Consider the following 18211-nt stretch of genomic DNA (forward strand, 5'->3'; position numbering starts at 1 on the left):
AAGTGACGAAATGCTACATTTCTCCAAATCAGTTCAGATGAAGAAACAAACTCATCTACATCCTAGATGGCCTGAGGGTGAGTACATTTTCACCAAACTTTCATTTTGGTGGACAATTCCTTTAGAAATGTCTTGAAACCCCTCTATTAAATTCCTCTGCATTCTGTCCATTGTTGCAGAGATGTTAACTCCCTTTCCTGGTCACAGATTCTACAGATTGACTGTGTAATTTCGGTTTTGAGAAGTTCTGCTTGCTGTCACACACATTAGACACAGCATGTTGAAACAACTGAGACTGAAGGCGGTGTGCGTGCACATGAATGTCACAGGTGTTTTCCTCTCCTCTGCTGCCCACACAGTAAAAACTGACTCATTTAAAGCTTTTCAGCTTCCATATCAGAGAAAGTGTAAGATATTTAACTGATCTGCCTCAGACAATGAACAATACAGTCTTGATGCAACAAGAACAGACTTGTCTCTGAGGGATATTTCCCTGAGGAATGTGTTCAGGTGTAAGCGGAGGGTAAGAACGTGTTTATTTGTCACCAATCTTTAGGGATGCCATGTGTTTGAAGAGTTCATGGATTCTTTGTGTGGCATTTAAAGGACAAGTAACAAATCAAACCCGGTGGTTTCACCAGTCTGGGATCACTACAGGGAGAAGACCAGGAATGTGTGGAATTAACCAACACAAACACTAGAGGCTGCTGGGCTGGTTTAAACACTGACAGTGTCAAGCTACAAGGAACCACCAGAGACAACATCACAATCATAATATTACAACATGCTGCAATATATAGCATGTTGCTAAATTATGGATTGTCTTTATTAATGTTTCTGATCTGTCTTTTTCCATGACAATCTTGTTCCCATGTAGGTTCTTGTTCTCTTTCCACTCAACTTCTTTATAATATGTGTAAAATATTGAAATATAAGACTAAGTTGAGAATAGGAATAAAACTACTCATCCTTTTCCTGGATGAAATAATACATTCTTTTTATTCATCATGACCTTTAAGAAAAACACTGGCATTAGTTGAGATTGACTGGCATATGTTGTGTAATATAAAATATTATGAGGATGCTTTTAAGCTTCTGCTTTCCCTTCAATATAATTCAGTCCAAAAGACCCAAACAAGATGTTTTTATGCTTAATGATACTGAGATTTGTTACATTTTTAATACATTTATCTATCTTTAAAACAATAATACTAGGATAATACATTATTATTACCGTATTGGCCCGAATATAAGACGACCCTGATTATAAGACGACCCCCCCTTTTTCCAGATGTACCTTTTGGAAAAAGACTTTTTAAAAAACAAATCTTGTTTTTTCTCAGTAAAACACATTTTGTCTTCAATTATTTTCATATTGCATATTTTTTCTATTTTAATTTTTGTTTTGAAAGTATGGTAAAAACTGGTAAAATGTACCAACAATCACATTTAAAAAATATACACTTTTTGATATACCATTAAAAAAAAATAAAACCGGTAGCCCATCTGAATTAGGACATTTAGGCTATCCATCTAATAGTAGCCTACCAAAATCTTATTAACAGTAGAAGTTAAATCTTACTGTAGTACCCAGATCTTCAAATCTGGGTACTGTCTTACGTTTTAAAATCACAAAGGGAGTTTGGTGCCATCAGGCTAACATGACAGTCACAACTCATGCAGCTGTAAGGTTTTCTTTTCCTTTTGTTTTTACTCGCGATCTTTACAACACACATTACATTACGTATTTCATGGCACACTCGTTTTATGCGTATTTGGCGCCACCTAGTGTTGTGGGTGTATTATTGACATGTCAAAATCTAGACCCTGAATATAAGACGACCGCGTTTTTTCAGATGTATTTCCAAGAAAAAAATATCGTCTTATATTCGGGACAATACGGTATATGGTGAGACTAACATCTCATACAGTGTGACATGTATGCAATAACAATTGATGACAGATCACTACATTATTCAAAATTGAACGCAAATTTGAAGTGGTTATGCAGCCATTAAGAAATTTGGTAGGTTTTCATCCCTACTTGCGGTTCAATTAGATACAATCCCAACCATATCAATAAATAAAAGTTATGCAACAATGCTTTTAATTTACCAATGAAAAAAAATACAAATGTATAAGTTGACACTATATGTAAATGAAAAACAAAAAAGCTGAAAAAGCTACATTTTATGGAACCACTCCTAAAGCTTTTTTTTATTTTTTTTTTACATTTTTTAAATAAAATTTGAGCCTAATTTCAGGAAGGAAAATGGTTGAAGTAATATGGGGGGAAAAATTCTTGCAGAATTTCCATTTTGCTAATTTTTCAGAGTAAAAACATATTGAAAATTTTGGAATTATGGAAATTCTGGATCACTCAAAATTCTACATTGAAAAACTTTGGCATTAACCGAAACCAATTTAGTAAAAAAATATATGATTTTACAGTACCATTATTGAACAATTTATTATAATTTATCAAAGACACCCGATGTCAAGCATAAAATATTTCGTTTATATGCATTATGGAAGAACATCTAACTCAGAATGTTAACCATATTAAGCCCAGTATTATTTCACTTAGACAAATCCTTATATAAAAGGTACTGCAAGCAAATTGTGGTCACCAGTATCCATCTCCACATGAAACTAACAATATGAGTGATCATCTCATAAAGATTCATGGGAAGGCCTTCCATGTTCTCTCTAATAACCTAAGCATGAATTCAGAGGCAGTGCCACACGCAGAGGCGGGCAGAGTGGAGAAAAGCAATCAGCTCTGATGAATGAAAAGACTTCGTCATGGTTCATCTGCCTTGTTAATTCTCTGCCAGCCCCTCACACATGATTTGTTTCAGTCATGGGACTGTCAGCACAAAAGGCCCGAGTTCAAGTGAGGATGAGCCAACGGCAATGAAGCCAATGAAAAACTAAACGCTCATCATTTTGTCGACAGCAAACAAGCATTAGATATTATGAACTGCAAACAGATCAATAAGGCCAAGGTGAGAAGCACCGCTGCTGTAAACAAACCAAACAAACCAAACAGCAAAAGTACTCAACTACAAGAGGCAAAGGGGGCCAGATTCAAACCACAACAGGGCCCCAAATATATCCTCAATGTTTCTTAGTGGTTCAACCTTTCTATAAGTTTATTTCTATTTTTTTTTGTTTTGTATTTGCTGCTGATTGGAGCCCATACACCATGATTTTATTTGTTATAAAACAGCTCTAAAATTTGATTCACAAAAAAGTGAGATATTATTCTGTTTGGAATTTTTTTCAAAAGTTGATTCCTCATGAAATGACCCCTGTAAAATGCTTTGGTACTTTCACAAAGAGCATCAGAGCCGTGAGAAACCATGATATGATGCGGAGGGGGAAAACACACTGTCTAATAAGGTGACAAGACGCTGTGGTTTTCGGAAAGGTCAGCGCTTTAGAAAACAAATCAGACCTTTTTTCTGACTGCATTTGGGAAAGAGCAGATAGATAACAAATCAACCACATTAAAATAAGTGGTTCAACAAACCACACCGTCCTATACAATGGAAACACCCATGTTTTGGCTAATACAAACTACATTTGTTCACATTTTTCTTTCTGCCCCATTGTAATTTAACCTATACCTTACCAATATTTGATAAATACATGTTGAAGTGCATGAAATGGAAGTTGTCTTTTTCTTTTTGTGCCGTATATCTGATTGAAACGGTTTCTTGAATTAAAAAAAAAATACATGTAGGAGAGGACTTGATTTATTTCCACCAGGACTTGATCAGTGGATCACTGCGTTTGCTGACTGCTGCAATTTGATGCAATAGTGATTTCATTTATGCATAGTGATATTTACGGTGACTTTAAATATCTGAAAAAAAATGCTTTTAATTTGATATAGGAAAAAGTTGGACTTTTCAACCCTGGAAGGAAAAATGGATTAGTACTCAAACTGTTTCTATGTTTCTAGGCTATGAGGGAAGAGACAAAGCTTATCTTATAAAGTACTTGTGTATGGTGGCTGAAAGCTTTGCGTCTGTTGGCCAGAGAACAGCCAGAGGCTACAGGCCTGACGTGAATGCATGAGCTCTGAGAGGAGGAGAGCTCTTTAGTGACGCCCACTTCAGACAGGAAAGAACTACCTTAACCCTATAAAGCCTACTGTACCACATTTGACAGGCAAATTTCTAAGGCCTCTGAATTATCAGCTTGATCAAAACTTTGCTGAAAAACCTGTTGTACACGATCTATTATGGCTTCTGTTGTCTGATTGATACGTTATGCTTTTTTAGCAAGTAAAAGGCCTTTTAGTAACATTTTTGGAACACGTTTTTATACTGTAAAATCTCAAATGATTTTTATAACGTAAATGTAAGAATACATTTTATTTTGTTAGTAATATTTCAAGATGAATACTTGCTGGACTGAAGCAATTTCGGTTTACTTGATTATCCATACATACTTTTTTAGAATAATGTCATGTTAAAATGTACATATCATCAGACTTTTGAGGAATGTTCATCTCTCAATTATCATTGTACCGTATTGCATTATATGTTTTGCCCCACAATAAAAACTACAGAGCTTTGATCATAAAACTTAAATAACATCTTTCTTGTTATACACTGCTATAAAGATCTGATTGATTTACAATCTGGTAAGAATTGCATCATATCAGCAACTGCACCAAATTGCATATTTTTGCTCATTTTGGGCCTATGAATAAAATGTAGGTGTTCTTTCATCCTCAAGTCCATATTCTCATATAATACTATATGAGCTATAAAAGATGTATCAAATATGGTATTGAAAAAAACACATATGCAAACTTAAAAATTTTGTGTAAAGGATCAATAAACTGTTCCATTAATAAATAAATGAAAAAAAAAATTTTCAGACTATTATTTGTCAGGGTTTACAGAGTTAATATTCCTAAACGAGCCCAATAGCATGATTTTAACAGCATAGAGCGCTTTGACTATTAATCCACACAGCTGCAGGAAAATATTGAAAAGAAATACCCAAACCTGGGTATTTAAGAATGAGAAATGACAGATTGGTTATGCATTAGATGATCATTTGTGAAGTGAGGCATGAACGCCTCTGCTATTGAATAATTGGACTGGAGTTGATGTGATGACACAATGTTGATCCTTGCAGCGCGATGCCGTCAAATGAATGTGGAGCCCAGACAGAGAGAGATAGTGGGTAGCCTACATCTATGTGTGAGCAAAGACAGGGGCACAAAGAGAGCAAATGAATTTCAGAGAAGAGGAGTAACAGATGGCAGATGACGTTTTCCTGTGAAAATTAACCCCCGCATATTTTAAAAGTTCACTAAGTCCAAACCAAACCCAAGCTGCCTCTTGTCTATTTCCCTTGATGTTTCATTGTTTTCTGCTTACTGCGCTCAAAATCTACTCATTTGTTACCATTACTGTATGTAAGTTCAGGGTAACTTGCAATGTCTTGCAGATGTTTTTCTTAACCAATTCTCCTATTTTACTCACTGAAATATTGGCTTATTTTTTATTTCAACAAATGGAAACATTCAGTTACTTAAAGTTGCATCATCTTATATTAGAAAATATAGAACAATTAGTGTAACTTTGGACACATTTACACTGTATGTATTGATGCCCAATTCCGATTTGTTGACTATATCTTATTTTTTGATGATCAGAGTACATCTTCATTTAAAAGTGGCCCATGCCTGATATCTGCATTTACACTGTACACTTGGTAAAACAACCCAAGGTTCTGACCAAAAAACAGGGTTGTCACTTCTCAGGTCAATGAAACAGTCCAACTGCTAATCAAAACTAGCCCAATCGCATTTTTTCCATGGTTTTTCCCCTCTGTCAGAATCCCATTCCAGGGGAGCTCACTTTAACCTGCAAACTAAAGAACAACCTGCAGCAACAGTGTAAAAGTAGCCCAATTTTGCGCGAAAACCACAGACTTGGCAACACTGCCCGGAAAAGCATCCAAAGCAAAATAATGAGCAAAATAATGCAGCGCATTAATTGTCAATTCAAATAACTGTCTATAAAAACGTGCATAACGTCTAAATTAACATATATAAATCAAATATAATTTTGTAAACTGCATAAACAATTATGAACAAAACAGCGTCATGTGTTTATGCATTGCTTAGCCAAATACAAAGAGCCAAATCGCCGATCACACAGATTGCATTTAAAAACATATGAGACGCAGTGAAATGAAATAAACCTTCACAAATTCGCGTCGCGTTTTCTAAACGTTAAAACTGTTTTAACTTTGCATGACTTTCTTTGCATCTCTTGCATGAGACGCGAGTGGAGCAGTCATATTTGTCCGTCTAAAAATGTGCTGAATATGCGGTCTGTGTGAATGGCTTGGTTTCGGTTTTAACCTAATCAAGATCTTGTACGCATTGAGCTACTATATTTCTCTAATATTTTGAACGAATAACACAGCAGCGGCGCGTCTCGTGGGCTAGACTAACAAAACATTAAAATGCAACGTCACTTATTATCATCATAACCGCATCTCGCGCACCAATGATGACGCTCCCTGCCGCACTCCTAACATTCGATTGTACCATTTTTGCATTCAAATGCAAATGTTTATTTTAAATTCGACTACCACATTTACGGCCAAAAACTGTAAATTTTACAACATAAAACTGTAATTTATAAACAAGAAAATTTTAATGTAAACCAGTAAATTCAATGCACACTGCTATTAAAATCTGTTTTGTACCTTTAACATACTGACAACCACCATAATAATGCAGGTGGTAAAAGAGAAAGCCACATGAAGAATCAAAGCTCATCACAAGTAGCTTCGCCACAAGCAGAAGTATATACTAATATATAGACGGTGCACAGAGTCATTCATGCAAACACAAAACACCATCATGGTAACACACATGATACTTAAATAATGCATTAAACTTTCATTAAACAACAGAAGATGTAACATAAAGCCCAAATATACATAACTAATAACAAAAACTTAAAAAAAACCATGATTATTTAAACAAAATACTTTCAAATGTGTAGTGTCATGCAGGGAATTCTGGGAATATCAGTTTACAGTTTTTGACTGTAAATTATACATTGATTTGTTATTTTTACTTCTAAAAACTGTAAAATTAACAGCATTTTACTGTAAAATTACATGAAATGTCTGGTTAGATATTTTACAGTTTTTCCCTGTATATAGTACGGGAACTTACTGTTAACCTATTAACAGTTTTTTTCCGTAGCGTTTTTACAAAATTGTACAGTTAAAATTACACTTATTTTTTACAGTGTATATCGTGCGCTATATCGAACATTTTTATATCGTTATCGATGACGGTGTACCGTCGATAAATATCGATATCGTTTTATCGCCCAGGCCTACTTTAACTGTTCCTAAAAGCACCCTATGATGCGGTGTACAGGTGTAGTAGGGGTATTTTATTGTTGGAGAATAAATCAAGACCATTGGCACAGTGGAGAATCACTGGTGAACAGCGCTTCCTTTACTGCAGTGCAACCCTTCAGCAACACAGCGTGGTTAAAACCAGCAGGCTAAGAATGCTGTGTTCCTCTGCTCCAACAGGAAGAAAGACATGAGCTCATTTTTACACAGGAACAAACAAACTACATACATGGTTAAAGACAATTGTAGCTAATCTCTGTAATTACATGGTGTACTATGAAATGGCTAGGGCTGGACTGTTTTAAAATGGCTTTAATTAAGCGGTCACACATCTTTAAATTGTGTGAGACAGAATTGGACTTTACATGGATGTTTTGTTATTGTGTTCTCAATGAAGAGGGAAGCTTAAAAATTATCCAGTAAAGCCACTCTTAAAAACGTCTTTATCATGCACGCTAGATTAATGACTAATCAGAGTCCAAGGAGCTCAAAGGAGTGCTCTTTCATAGTAATGTCATTGAGAAAGAACTCAAGAGATGGGGGTGCATGGGAACTCCTGGGGGACAGTGTTTTACTCTGTATGTGTGCGAGTGTGTGTCGAGCCCAGCTGCCTGTCCTCAGTGTACTGAGGGCCTGACGGTACACCCAGGCTGTGAGCCAGCCAATCAAAACGCTCTGTCAGCAGGGCCTCTCATGCATATGCTAATGAAGCCCTCACCCTGTGCCCTGTTATTGGGAATAAAAGAGGGTTTTGTCACCAACTTTGCAGCATTCTGGAACTCCTGCTGGACAGAGGATGAGAAAGCCAATTAAACAAAATAAATAATATGAGTATCGCAGGTAATCTATTACTGGCAGGTTATGTTGGGAAGAGAAGTATGTTAGTCTGCAGCCCCAGTTACCAGCATTCATTTGATCAGTTGCATTACAGAAGATGTGCTTTTTTTTTTTTACAATATTTATGCAGTCTGACTCTGAGAATGTGCAAACATTCAATGCCTTCTTCACACACAGTTTTAGCACTCTATGAATATATGTGTTATGTGTTTTGATGCCCCCTTGGTTTCCTCTTGGTTAAAATGAAAGTACGTTTTAATAACTTTCTTGTTTGAGTAGCTGCTAAAGGGATTTCTTTGACATTTCAAAGTGGTGAAAGTGTCTGCAAGAAACTTGATTATGTTTTTGTGCTGGCCTGACATCTATGTACAAGATGCCGTGTTGAAGAGTAGTGAATTACAAATAGCAATACTACAAAATAAACCAACATATGCTCATTGGTTAAAAAAAAAAATTCCAATGAATTTCCAGTTGAAATTAACACTGGTTGGTTACTATAAAACCAACAACTTTTAATAATTTTTACACACATTAAAAATGCAGGGGCAGACTATAGATTAATGATAATGTGAGGTTCCTTGCATATTATTATGTTAAGCTCTCCAAACACTTTTACCATTGTGCATTTGTAAACTAATACATTTTTATATTTGCATCACGTAACCAGCTATATGTATGGATTTTCTGATGTAAACTTGCTCGATAGTGCACCTGGTACAGCATTGCACTTGCAAAGAAGAGCAAATGGGTACCAAATCAGTCAAACAAGACCCATGATAAAAGTGCTCAAAGACTTGTAGACGCAAGCTACAGCGGCATGGTTGATTGAGCTAACGTGTTATGTTATGTTTCCTTTTGTTAACACTATTGGCTAGGTCTATGGTAGAGTTTAGCGTATGTGATACATTGTTTCCAAACGTGATAGAGCCTTTTTGTGCCACTCACTGGACATTTCATTTCCAAACTACTGTGATACGCACAACAACATAGTATCATTGAAAGTGTTTAGTTTTATAACCCATTGTTGTAGTTTACAATCCATGCCTGTCGATTTACCAGCAAACAAGCTAGTTATTGCAACAAGCAATGTTGAAAAAGAAAAGGAAGAGATCGAACAACAACATGTGAACGCATGTGTCAAGCACCTGTATTCGCATAAGCTATCGAATTGAGGATGCTTTGCTGTGCAGCTGTATGCATACTCTAAGCGTATAAGTATGTCACATCTAGGCTTGCTGCGATAGACGGTGTTTTCGGTTATACCGGTGTTAAGCCGCAACACCGGTTACGTAATTTGCCTACCGTGGCACCGCCCCCCACCGTCGTTTTGATTTTTTTATAGTAACAAAAATAATTTAGCCTAGTTCAGTTAGAGGACAGATACTTTTAAAAACTAAACGCTCAATGCAGCGTGCCGAACCGTGCACAGACGACAGTGCACCACGGAGCAAGAGTCAGATTGTATTTATCATGTGAGGAGAGTGAATCGAGCTGACTGACAAGAATGAGGTGAGAAAGACAAGACGATGACAGAAGATTGTTTAGAAAGGAAATGCAAAGGCGCCTGTTTGGCAATGAAAAGAGGGAAACTCGAACTAACACCCCCCCCACCCCAACAGTGATACCGTTATTACCGGTGTTGTCACTCGTCGATTAACCGGTAGAAAAATTTCCTCACCGTCACAACCCTAGTCACATCAAAACTAAAGTATTTAGGATTTAGGTTTTGAGTTAGATATTAAATGCAGGAAATATTCCCACTATCTTAAATACTACTGAAGCTCCTTTGATGAGCAAAAAAAATGCTCCAGCATAAGTTCCCACAAGGCATTCTACATTGACAATCATCCATGTCAAGCTGTAAAGATACAAAAAGTAATTAAGCATGAAAGGGAACATGAGATGCAATGATCTTATCTGCTTTGTGATTGTGAACAGACACTGTTCATCCATTAAATCAAAACTAAAGATGTACAATAAAAACCACCCTGTTACTTACTAATAAACCCAGGGTTGCTTTGATTACAAGGGTCCCAACACAAATACAAGAGGGACACCTCATTAAACATAACAAAAGTTTACCCCTGAAGAATGTGCACATCTATTTAAAACTATCAGCTAACAAAGTAAAAAACACTGACTGATTAAAAAAAAAAAACACCATGCGTTTACTGCTGAGTAACTATGGGAGTTCCAAGGAAAGGAAGAACCACAAGTGAACCTCATTTAACCAGAATCATTTAAACTTTCAGTTCCAAAAACTGACCCACAAACCCCTGTGAAAAAGAAATGAAAATACACTTGTAGTCAAAAATCTATATTAAAAAAACTGTTCATTCTGAAAAATATTATCAGTTCTTCAAAAAATGAAAACTATGTCATCTTTTTGGGTGCATTATCCCTTTAACTGGGTCAAAAAAGCACTCTTAAGTTCAACTAATTGCATTTAATATACATTTAAAATAATACATTCCCTTTTAATTGCAATTAAGTTTCTGGAAAACATTAAACTAATATACTTAAGTGCTATCTGAATGTAAAGTACATTATTTCTGTATTTGCACTATTTTTAAAAGTATGCTAATGTGTACTTTGGGAACAAGGGAATAAGAGAACAAACAAAGAAAAACCAGTTAAGTAAAAGTATGAGGACTCTTCAAAGCAATACTACTGCAAGTATCAGTTGCACTGGTGATGTTTAACTAACAGAGAGACGCCCGCTAACTTCATTGGTCTAAACGGCATCATGACATCTCAAAAATATGAAAAATGTGTTTGTCTAAACACACTGCCATTTAATGTGCAGAGCAAACAAATCTTTGCAAACTGTATTCTCCTTGTCGTTCTTGCTGTTTGTGAATATCTGGTGATTGTAACCTGCAAAAGGGGACAGGAAGTGGGAGGAACATACAATCAAGAGTTACTTAAGGCCACAGACACAAAACCTCACAGAAAGGGCTGCTGACAGAACAGGATCAGATGTGTCCCTCAAAACAGTCCCAGTAGATAATTGAAATTAGATGATATGAAAAGTTATATTTCAAAAATCTACAAGAAATTTTTTTATCCAAATCTCTACAGTACTTTTCTGAATCTCAAGTGCAAAGGCAAAATAAAGATTTTCCCCGATCTGTGAGCTTGCTGTGAGAATTGAAAATGAAAAAGCGTACTGCAAAAAAAATGTCAAGATAACATAACTTTCTATTATGTTGTCCTAAGGCTGTAAAAAAAAAGTATTACTATTCACAAACAAATTACTCTTATAAGCCTGTTTCTCAGTTAAATGACTCATTAACTCACAAATTATCAGTTTAAATATGTCTTAAATTAGTCTGACAAATCATCATCTGACTCCTAAATTATAAGTCGTCATTATTTTCATTGATGTCCACTCAAAATGAAGCCAATTTTATGTACTTACACATCTTTACTGACTGGATGTTTATATGATAACTTTAGTTAAAGATATACATTAGTACGTTTTTTTCTTCCCAGGACAAATACTCATTCTGTTTTGTCCTCATTTAACCTCAAATTTAAGGAGGACAACATAACACTGGAAAATTGAGGTGCTCTTAAATGTGCTCGAGTGCAATAGTGACCCACTTTTAACGGTCTAATGGATGTTTTTCATTACAGCTAAATCAAGCCCAACCGTCTGGCCCAACAGAGAAATGCAAGGAATGACAATGGCTCTTATTCTCAGTCTCTTTGCCAAGAGATATGCTAACACTTCAGCAATGCACAGCATTCTCATCGCCAGTGGGAAGAAAGTATCAGTAAAGGATCACGGGACGCTCACATGGCCATGTGGAGAACTTTTCTCAAGTGTCCATCAGAATCCATTCAATACAACTCATGTAAAAAGATTGATGTTCTACAGTTAAAATAACAGTTCAATAACACACAGCACATTAAAGGGATAATTCAACTAAAAACATTTAATTCTGTCATAATTTACAGGCCCTCATGTCTTTCTAAAACTGTATTAATTTATTTTCTTATTTAAACATAAAAGATGAAATTTTGAGAAATGTCTCTGTTTTGTTTGTTAATTTTTTTGTCCATACAATGAATGTCAATACTAGTCAACAAAACTGCTTGGTTACCAACATTCTTCAAAATATCTTCTTTTGTGTTATGCAGTAGAGAGAAAGGCATACAGGTTTGTAACAAGTAAATTATGACGATTGCCATTTTTGAGTGAAATATCTAGGTCTACTACTTTTTTTAATTGTATTTTTTGTACAAGCAGGACATCAGAGTGTGTATGTATGCAAGTAGTAGTGTGTGTGCGTATGAATTTTATATACAATATAAACATTTGAAGTGGACCAAGATGTGTTTGTTTGTTTGTGTGTGTGTGTGTGTATTTTTAAGCAGCAGTTGTGTGTGTGTGTGCTGCTTTAAATAATTATTTTAAAGTGTTTTATTTATTAAAAAAAAGCAATATATTGGATATATGGATATATTTTCCATATCATAGCCATAAATATATATAAATATATTTCTAACATATAAAAATTGTCGCAAAATAAATAAGTCAAAAGTATAATCTTATTACTATTTGATAGCATCAATGTAACATGGTACTCCTACAGTACCTTTTTTTAAAAGGTTAACCAAAAAAAACCCCAGCAAACTGACAACAATGATCAAAAACTACTGAGTGTGAATTCATTAAAAAGACAGTAACGTTGCAAATGCATGACAAAGAAAAAACCTGACTGACTCGTTTCCTCTAAAAAACAACATGTTAGCACTTTCAGTCCCCCAGCTAACTAGGCCAACACAGACTCAAAGAATGTTACCCAATCACGTGCTTTAAACAGTGGCATGTTAAAACTTTTCAAATTACATTTTAAAACAACTACATTCTAAATCTCCTTTTTTAAAAACAGCATCAAGTCAGTAAAATCTTGCTACAACACTGTGACTAGATACTGCTTTAGGATTTGATGGATTTTTGTTCTCCCCAGAGAATCTCAGTGACCTCTCTTTGTCTTTAGGGTACGTGTGGGACACGATCCATTGATCGGGCTCTTCTCCAGAGGGCACGTCGTTTTGGACACCAGTCACTTTCACTGCAGGGTCAGTTTTACTACAGCCATCTCTAAATGTATAATTTATTGCTCATCAATGCATTCAACCCTCAACAGATATGTATAACTCCAAGACTCAAAGTCGCACGACACACAATCATACTCTCTAACAAAATACACAAAGGATACTGATACTTAAATGGCCAGGGGCCAGTGTGAGACCATTGTCTTACTTGTTATCTTGTACATGTTGATCATGTACAAGTGTTTTAGGCCTTGCAAACTTTAACTTCTGGTTTTCTGTTGTGCACTGAACACTGTCTTGTGAATTCTGCGGATTTAAATGTCACAAATTATGTATGTGCCATAAGAATGATTTGCGACAGTCTGGGAAACAGGTTAGAACAGGTAATTGTATAACATTTTATCATATTTATAAAAATTACAATTATATGTACATTTGAATATTTACACATTGTAACTAATTGTTATTATTATTATAAATTATGGTAATTATTTTAAACATATTTCTTTTGGCATGTGCTGCAAATTTATTTTATTTTTTTTTAATAAAAATTAAATTTAGAATTTTTTTTTTTGGTGGAGGGGCCAAGAACAAATCCATCCAAACCACTGGCACAATTCTGCCTAACATAAACTACCCTTGTTGAGCTTCTGCATCCATAAATAGAATTTCCTGAAACTTTAATTCAACAAACAAAATTCAGTGACTGATCCACCCTGTTTCACCTTTTACATATATGATTTAAAACCAGTGCAGTTCATGGAGCAGCACAACTATAACCCACTGACTCTAATGCAACAGAACCCTTGTGAAATGAAACACACTTCTTCACAAAAATCCATGAACATTTGAGAGAAAACTGAGGCTCTGATTACAGCAGTGGAAATCTACCAAAACAGAAAATGCAAGTTGAGGAAGCCCGAAACCACAGGAAATCTGCACTCTCGCCCAACAACTCTTCACGTGCTGGTTGAAAGAGCCTTTTAGATGAGAAGATAGTGTAAATGATCCACTGTAAACACTAAAACATGGTACAGTGTTATTATTTTATGTTACTTAACTGGAAGCTAGAGATGAAGGAATTAATCATAATAAGTTGTTAGGTTCGAATAGTCTGAACAGATTACATAATAATAAAACCTTGTTTTGATGAATGCTGGAAATGAACTCTTTATGAAGGAATAAAACTGTAAACACTAAGTCAACACAAAAATAAAACAAAATTTTGCAGAATATAGATTAATTATATGACTTTCACAGCTACTGATCCTCAATCTTTTGTCTTACATAAGTAAATAATGTCATTCTCCCTGCTTTGGGTTATGTTTTTTGCCTGTATAAATAATATAAATGGAGGAGCTATTATGAAATGGCAGATGCTTTATCTTCTGCTAAGTTTAATTAATTAGAATAAGCATTTCCCAATAAAAGAAGAAAAACTGCTGACAGATTTCCTCTAAGACAAATCAAAGGGGTCAACTTTAACACCCCAAATTTTTGTTTGCACTATGAATATAATATAATAACATAAATCTCAGCACTCATGTGTTGAATATTACGCACGTCCACCATACTGTAAAGCCATTTTTAGCGTATTTGGTGTTATTATTACACTGCCTCACTATTTATTGTATCGTAATGATTGATAAATCACATGACTAAAGCGTATAAGCAAATATACAATAAAGGCACATAAATCTGTCGAAGTCAGAGTCCTAAACAGCCTCGTTCTGGCTCGGTTCTTACCGGACAGCTCGTCTGGTTCTAAGCCGCTCTCGGTGTCCAGACCGCAGGTCACGAAATAATCCGCGAAGCGGCAGGAGCTCGAGCTGAATCCGGTGCTCATTTTGAGACGGCTCCGCTTGTGCTCTTCTGTGTGTGGGTCTAGAGGAGCGCATAGTACGAGCTCTCTGGATCACTCTGCGCAGCCATAGCGGACCAAGGCAGGAGCCCCGAGCACCAGTCGCATTGTGGCCTCCTCCGTTAACGTTACAGCAGCTCTCGGTCCTCGGCGCTCGCTCCTGCGCATGCGCACTGCTCTGCTCGGGATGACGTTATGCGCTGAGCCCCGGAGCATCATCGAGCGCGAGGACACCGAACCAAAGCCGACGCATCACACTTCCGCTGCGAATACATCATCGCTTCTTTAACAGCAAGGAAAGTCAAGTCGCATATTAAGTCGTCAACCAAGAATTAACTTTAAATAATTGCATTAGTGTGCAGTGTTAAGAACTTACCGTAAAAAAAATTGTAGCAGCAAGACAATATATGTTGTTTGATGTGGCCCTCTGGTGGTGCGTTTGGAAATGTAATGGTTATGATGTTTTCCTTCTGGATAAAAATTGGATGAGCCTTGGATTTGCCAACACAAGTAATCAATTAACTTAAGTTCTAAATATAAATAGATTATAAATTATGAATTATGAATAAAAAAAACTTCAATACTGACTAGTTTGGTAAAACAAAGATACTCTCAGATCATCTATCATCTTTTTCAAAACTCTAAAATGAAAAAAAGTTTGGTATGATGGTAATGACAGCAGTATTGGGGACAGCAATTATTTGTCACTTTTGCAATTATTTTTCTCATATTGTATATATGAATGCCAAATGAATTAAAATGTGATTTTGAAGTTGTTTTGCTTTTGATATATCCAATATTTATTCAGCCAACTATTTTTTCCAACACTCATTTGAGCTCTTACTTTTCAACCGTTTTCCTCTTTACAAAAAGTTTACATTTATTACCCACCGAAGTGGTGAGATATCAACAAATATGAATGCCATATTTAACCAAAACTTTTCTTGGTTGTTTCTTTTAAAGCAGCCTTCATTTCAAGATAATGTTATAAAAAGAAGTGCGTACACACACTGTAATTCAGTTAAAATGAATAGGAGGCAAATTCAAAAGAGGCAGATGTTACTCATGTATTTAATCATGTCATCATAAATATATTATGTTCCAAGAAGATGGACAGACGTAAATGAATAGATTTTAAAAATACAGGACATGACAATACATTGTCAATTAAATCTTGTAATACTGCAATCAGTAACCTTAATTTATTGATAGAGTTCTATAAAAATATGCCAGAGAAAAATCAGGATGAGTACAACTTTATAAATTATAAATGGGTCAGAGAGAGTACAGTATATCAACACACTACTCCTCATCATAAAGAGTAAGCAGAGGCTTGAAACTGTTGCAGAACAACCGCATAACTCCGTCACATCCGCTCTCTCTGTTTAGTGCCATCCATGTTACATCAAGAGCTGCTGGGAACATTTACAGATGACAAAAACTAAACGTTAGGTTTGACATTCAAATAAAAACTGCAGATATAAATTAATGCAACATGAGGGAACAACTCAAATGAGGTAACAGGGTAATGAAATCTGGAATAAGAACCGTCCCTCATCACCCTTCCACTTAAGAGAAATTTCAGTGCAAATGGTTTGTTTATTAATCCCCTTTGCACATATTGTTGATTCCGTTTCCTTTCCAGTCAGGAAACGAGTATATTGAAGGTTTAAAAACTATTTTTCAGGTATTCAGAAAAAAACAGGAAACGGGTATTGTAGGTATTATACAAAATATAAGACATTTTTTAAGACTGATTTATTTTACTGAAAGGCCATTTTAACTGCAGAGAGTTTAAAGGGTTAGTTCACCCAAAAATGAAAATTAGCCCATAAATGACTCACCCTCAAGTCATCCTAGGTGTATATGACTTTCTTCTTTCAGACGAATCCAGTCGGAGTTATATTAAAAATTGTCTTTGATCTTTCAAGCTGTTTCATGGCACTCAGCGGGTGTTGCATGCATCCGTCCTAAAGCACTTAATTAAAATGTGCCCATCCATAAAAATTTTTTTTTTTTAAAAAGTCTCACACGGCGCCGGTGAGTCTCGTGAAAACCAACGTTTGTTAACAGGAGCAAAGGAAGCAAAGTTTCCTTACTTTAGCAAAGGAAAACCAGTCTCCTCTTGGCTTATATCGAAATCCTCCGACATTCTTCTTTACAAATCCTTGTTTTGTACTTCTAATTAGTGACCGTTGTTTTGTTCTCTCCCCTGCGCTTCCGCGTTCGTCACTTCTGAGCGGCAAGCTACATTAAAGTGATTATTACGTTTTGAATATGGATATTTTTCTTACAAAAACGCATCGATTCGCTACAAAAGGCCTTTGTTCACCCCCCGGAGCCGTGTGAGACACTTTTTTATGGATGGGCGTTTTTTATTTAACTGCTTTTGGACTGATGCATGTAACACCCGCTGAGTGCAATGAAACAGCTTGAAAGATAAAAAACCATTTTTAATATAACTCTGACTGGATTCGTCTGAAAGAAGAAAGTCATATACAACTAGGATGACTTGAGGGTGAGTAATTTATGGGCTAATTTTCATTTTTGGGTGAACTAACCCTTTAAGTTCTGCCAAATAAATTAATAATTCACCCAAAAATGAAAATTACTTACCCTCAGGCCATCCAAGATACAGATGAGTTTGTTTCTTCACCGGAACAGATTTGGAGAAATTTAGCATCACTTGTTCACCAATGGATCCTCTGCAGTGAATGGGTGCCGTCAGAATGAGATAAAAAACATTACGATAATCCACAAGTAATCCACACGATTACAGTCCAATGGTGGACTTACAAACTTACAAACACACTGCTTTTCACTTCACAAGACATTAATTGATGGACTAGAGTGGTATGGATTATTGTGATGTTTTTATCAGCTGTTTGGACTCTCATTCTGACGGCACCCATTCACTGCAGAGGAACCATTGCTGAGCAAGAGAAGTAATGCTACATTTCTCCAAATCTGTTCTGATGAACAAACTAATCTACATCTTGGATGGCCTGAGGATGAGTACATTTTCAGCAA

At 35.8% G+C, this 18211-nt stretch overlaps 1 protein-coding gene across 4 annotated transcripts in view; it reads right to left on the minus strand.

The window, feature by feature from the left end:
• LOC107727099 (DENN domain-containing protein 5A-like) overlaps positions 1-15372 on the minus strand; it is a 56393-nt gene extending 41021 nt beyond the window's left edge. For all 4 annotated transcript variants that reach the window (XM_016536867.1, XM_016536865.1, XM_016536866.1 and 1 more), the window contains exon 1: positions 15067-15372. In XM_016536867.1, the coding sequence (XP_016392353.1) occupies positions 15067-15166 (100 nt within the window). In that variant the 5' untranslated portion in view covers positions 15167-15372. The remainder of the gene's footprint in view (positions 1-15066) is intronic.
• Between the last annotated feature and the right edge of the window lie 2839 nt (positions 15373-18211).

This window comes from Sinocyclocheilus rhinocerous, unplaced genomic scaffold (genome assembly GCF_001515625.1).
Source record: "Sinocyclocheilus rhinocerous isolate Xijiao unplaced genomic scaffold, SAMN03320098_v1.1 scaffold35, whole genome shotgun sequence".
Lineage (NCBI taxonomy): Eukaryota > Metazoa > Chordata > Actinopteri > Cypriniformes > Cyprinidae > Sinocyclocheilus > Sinocyclocheilus rhinocerous.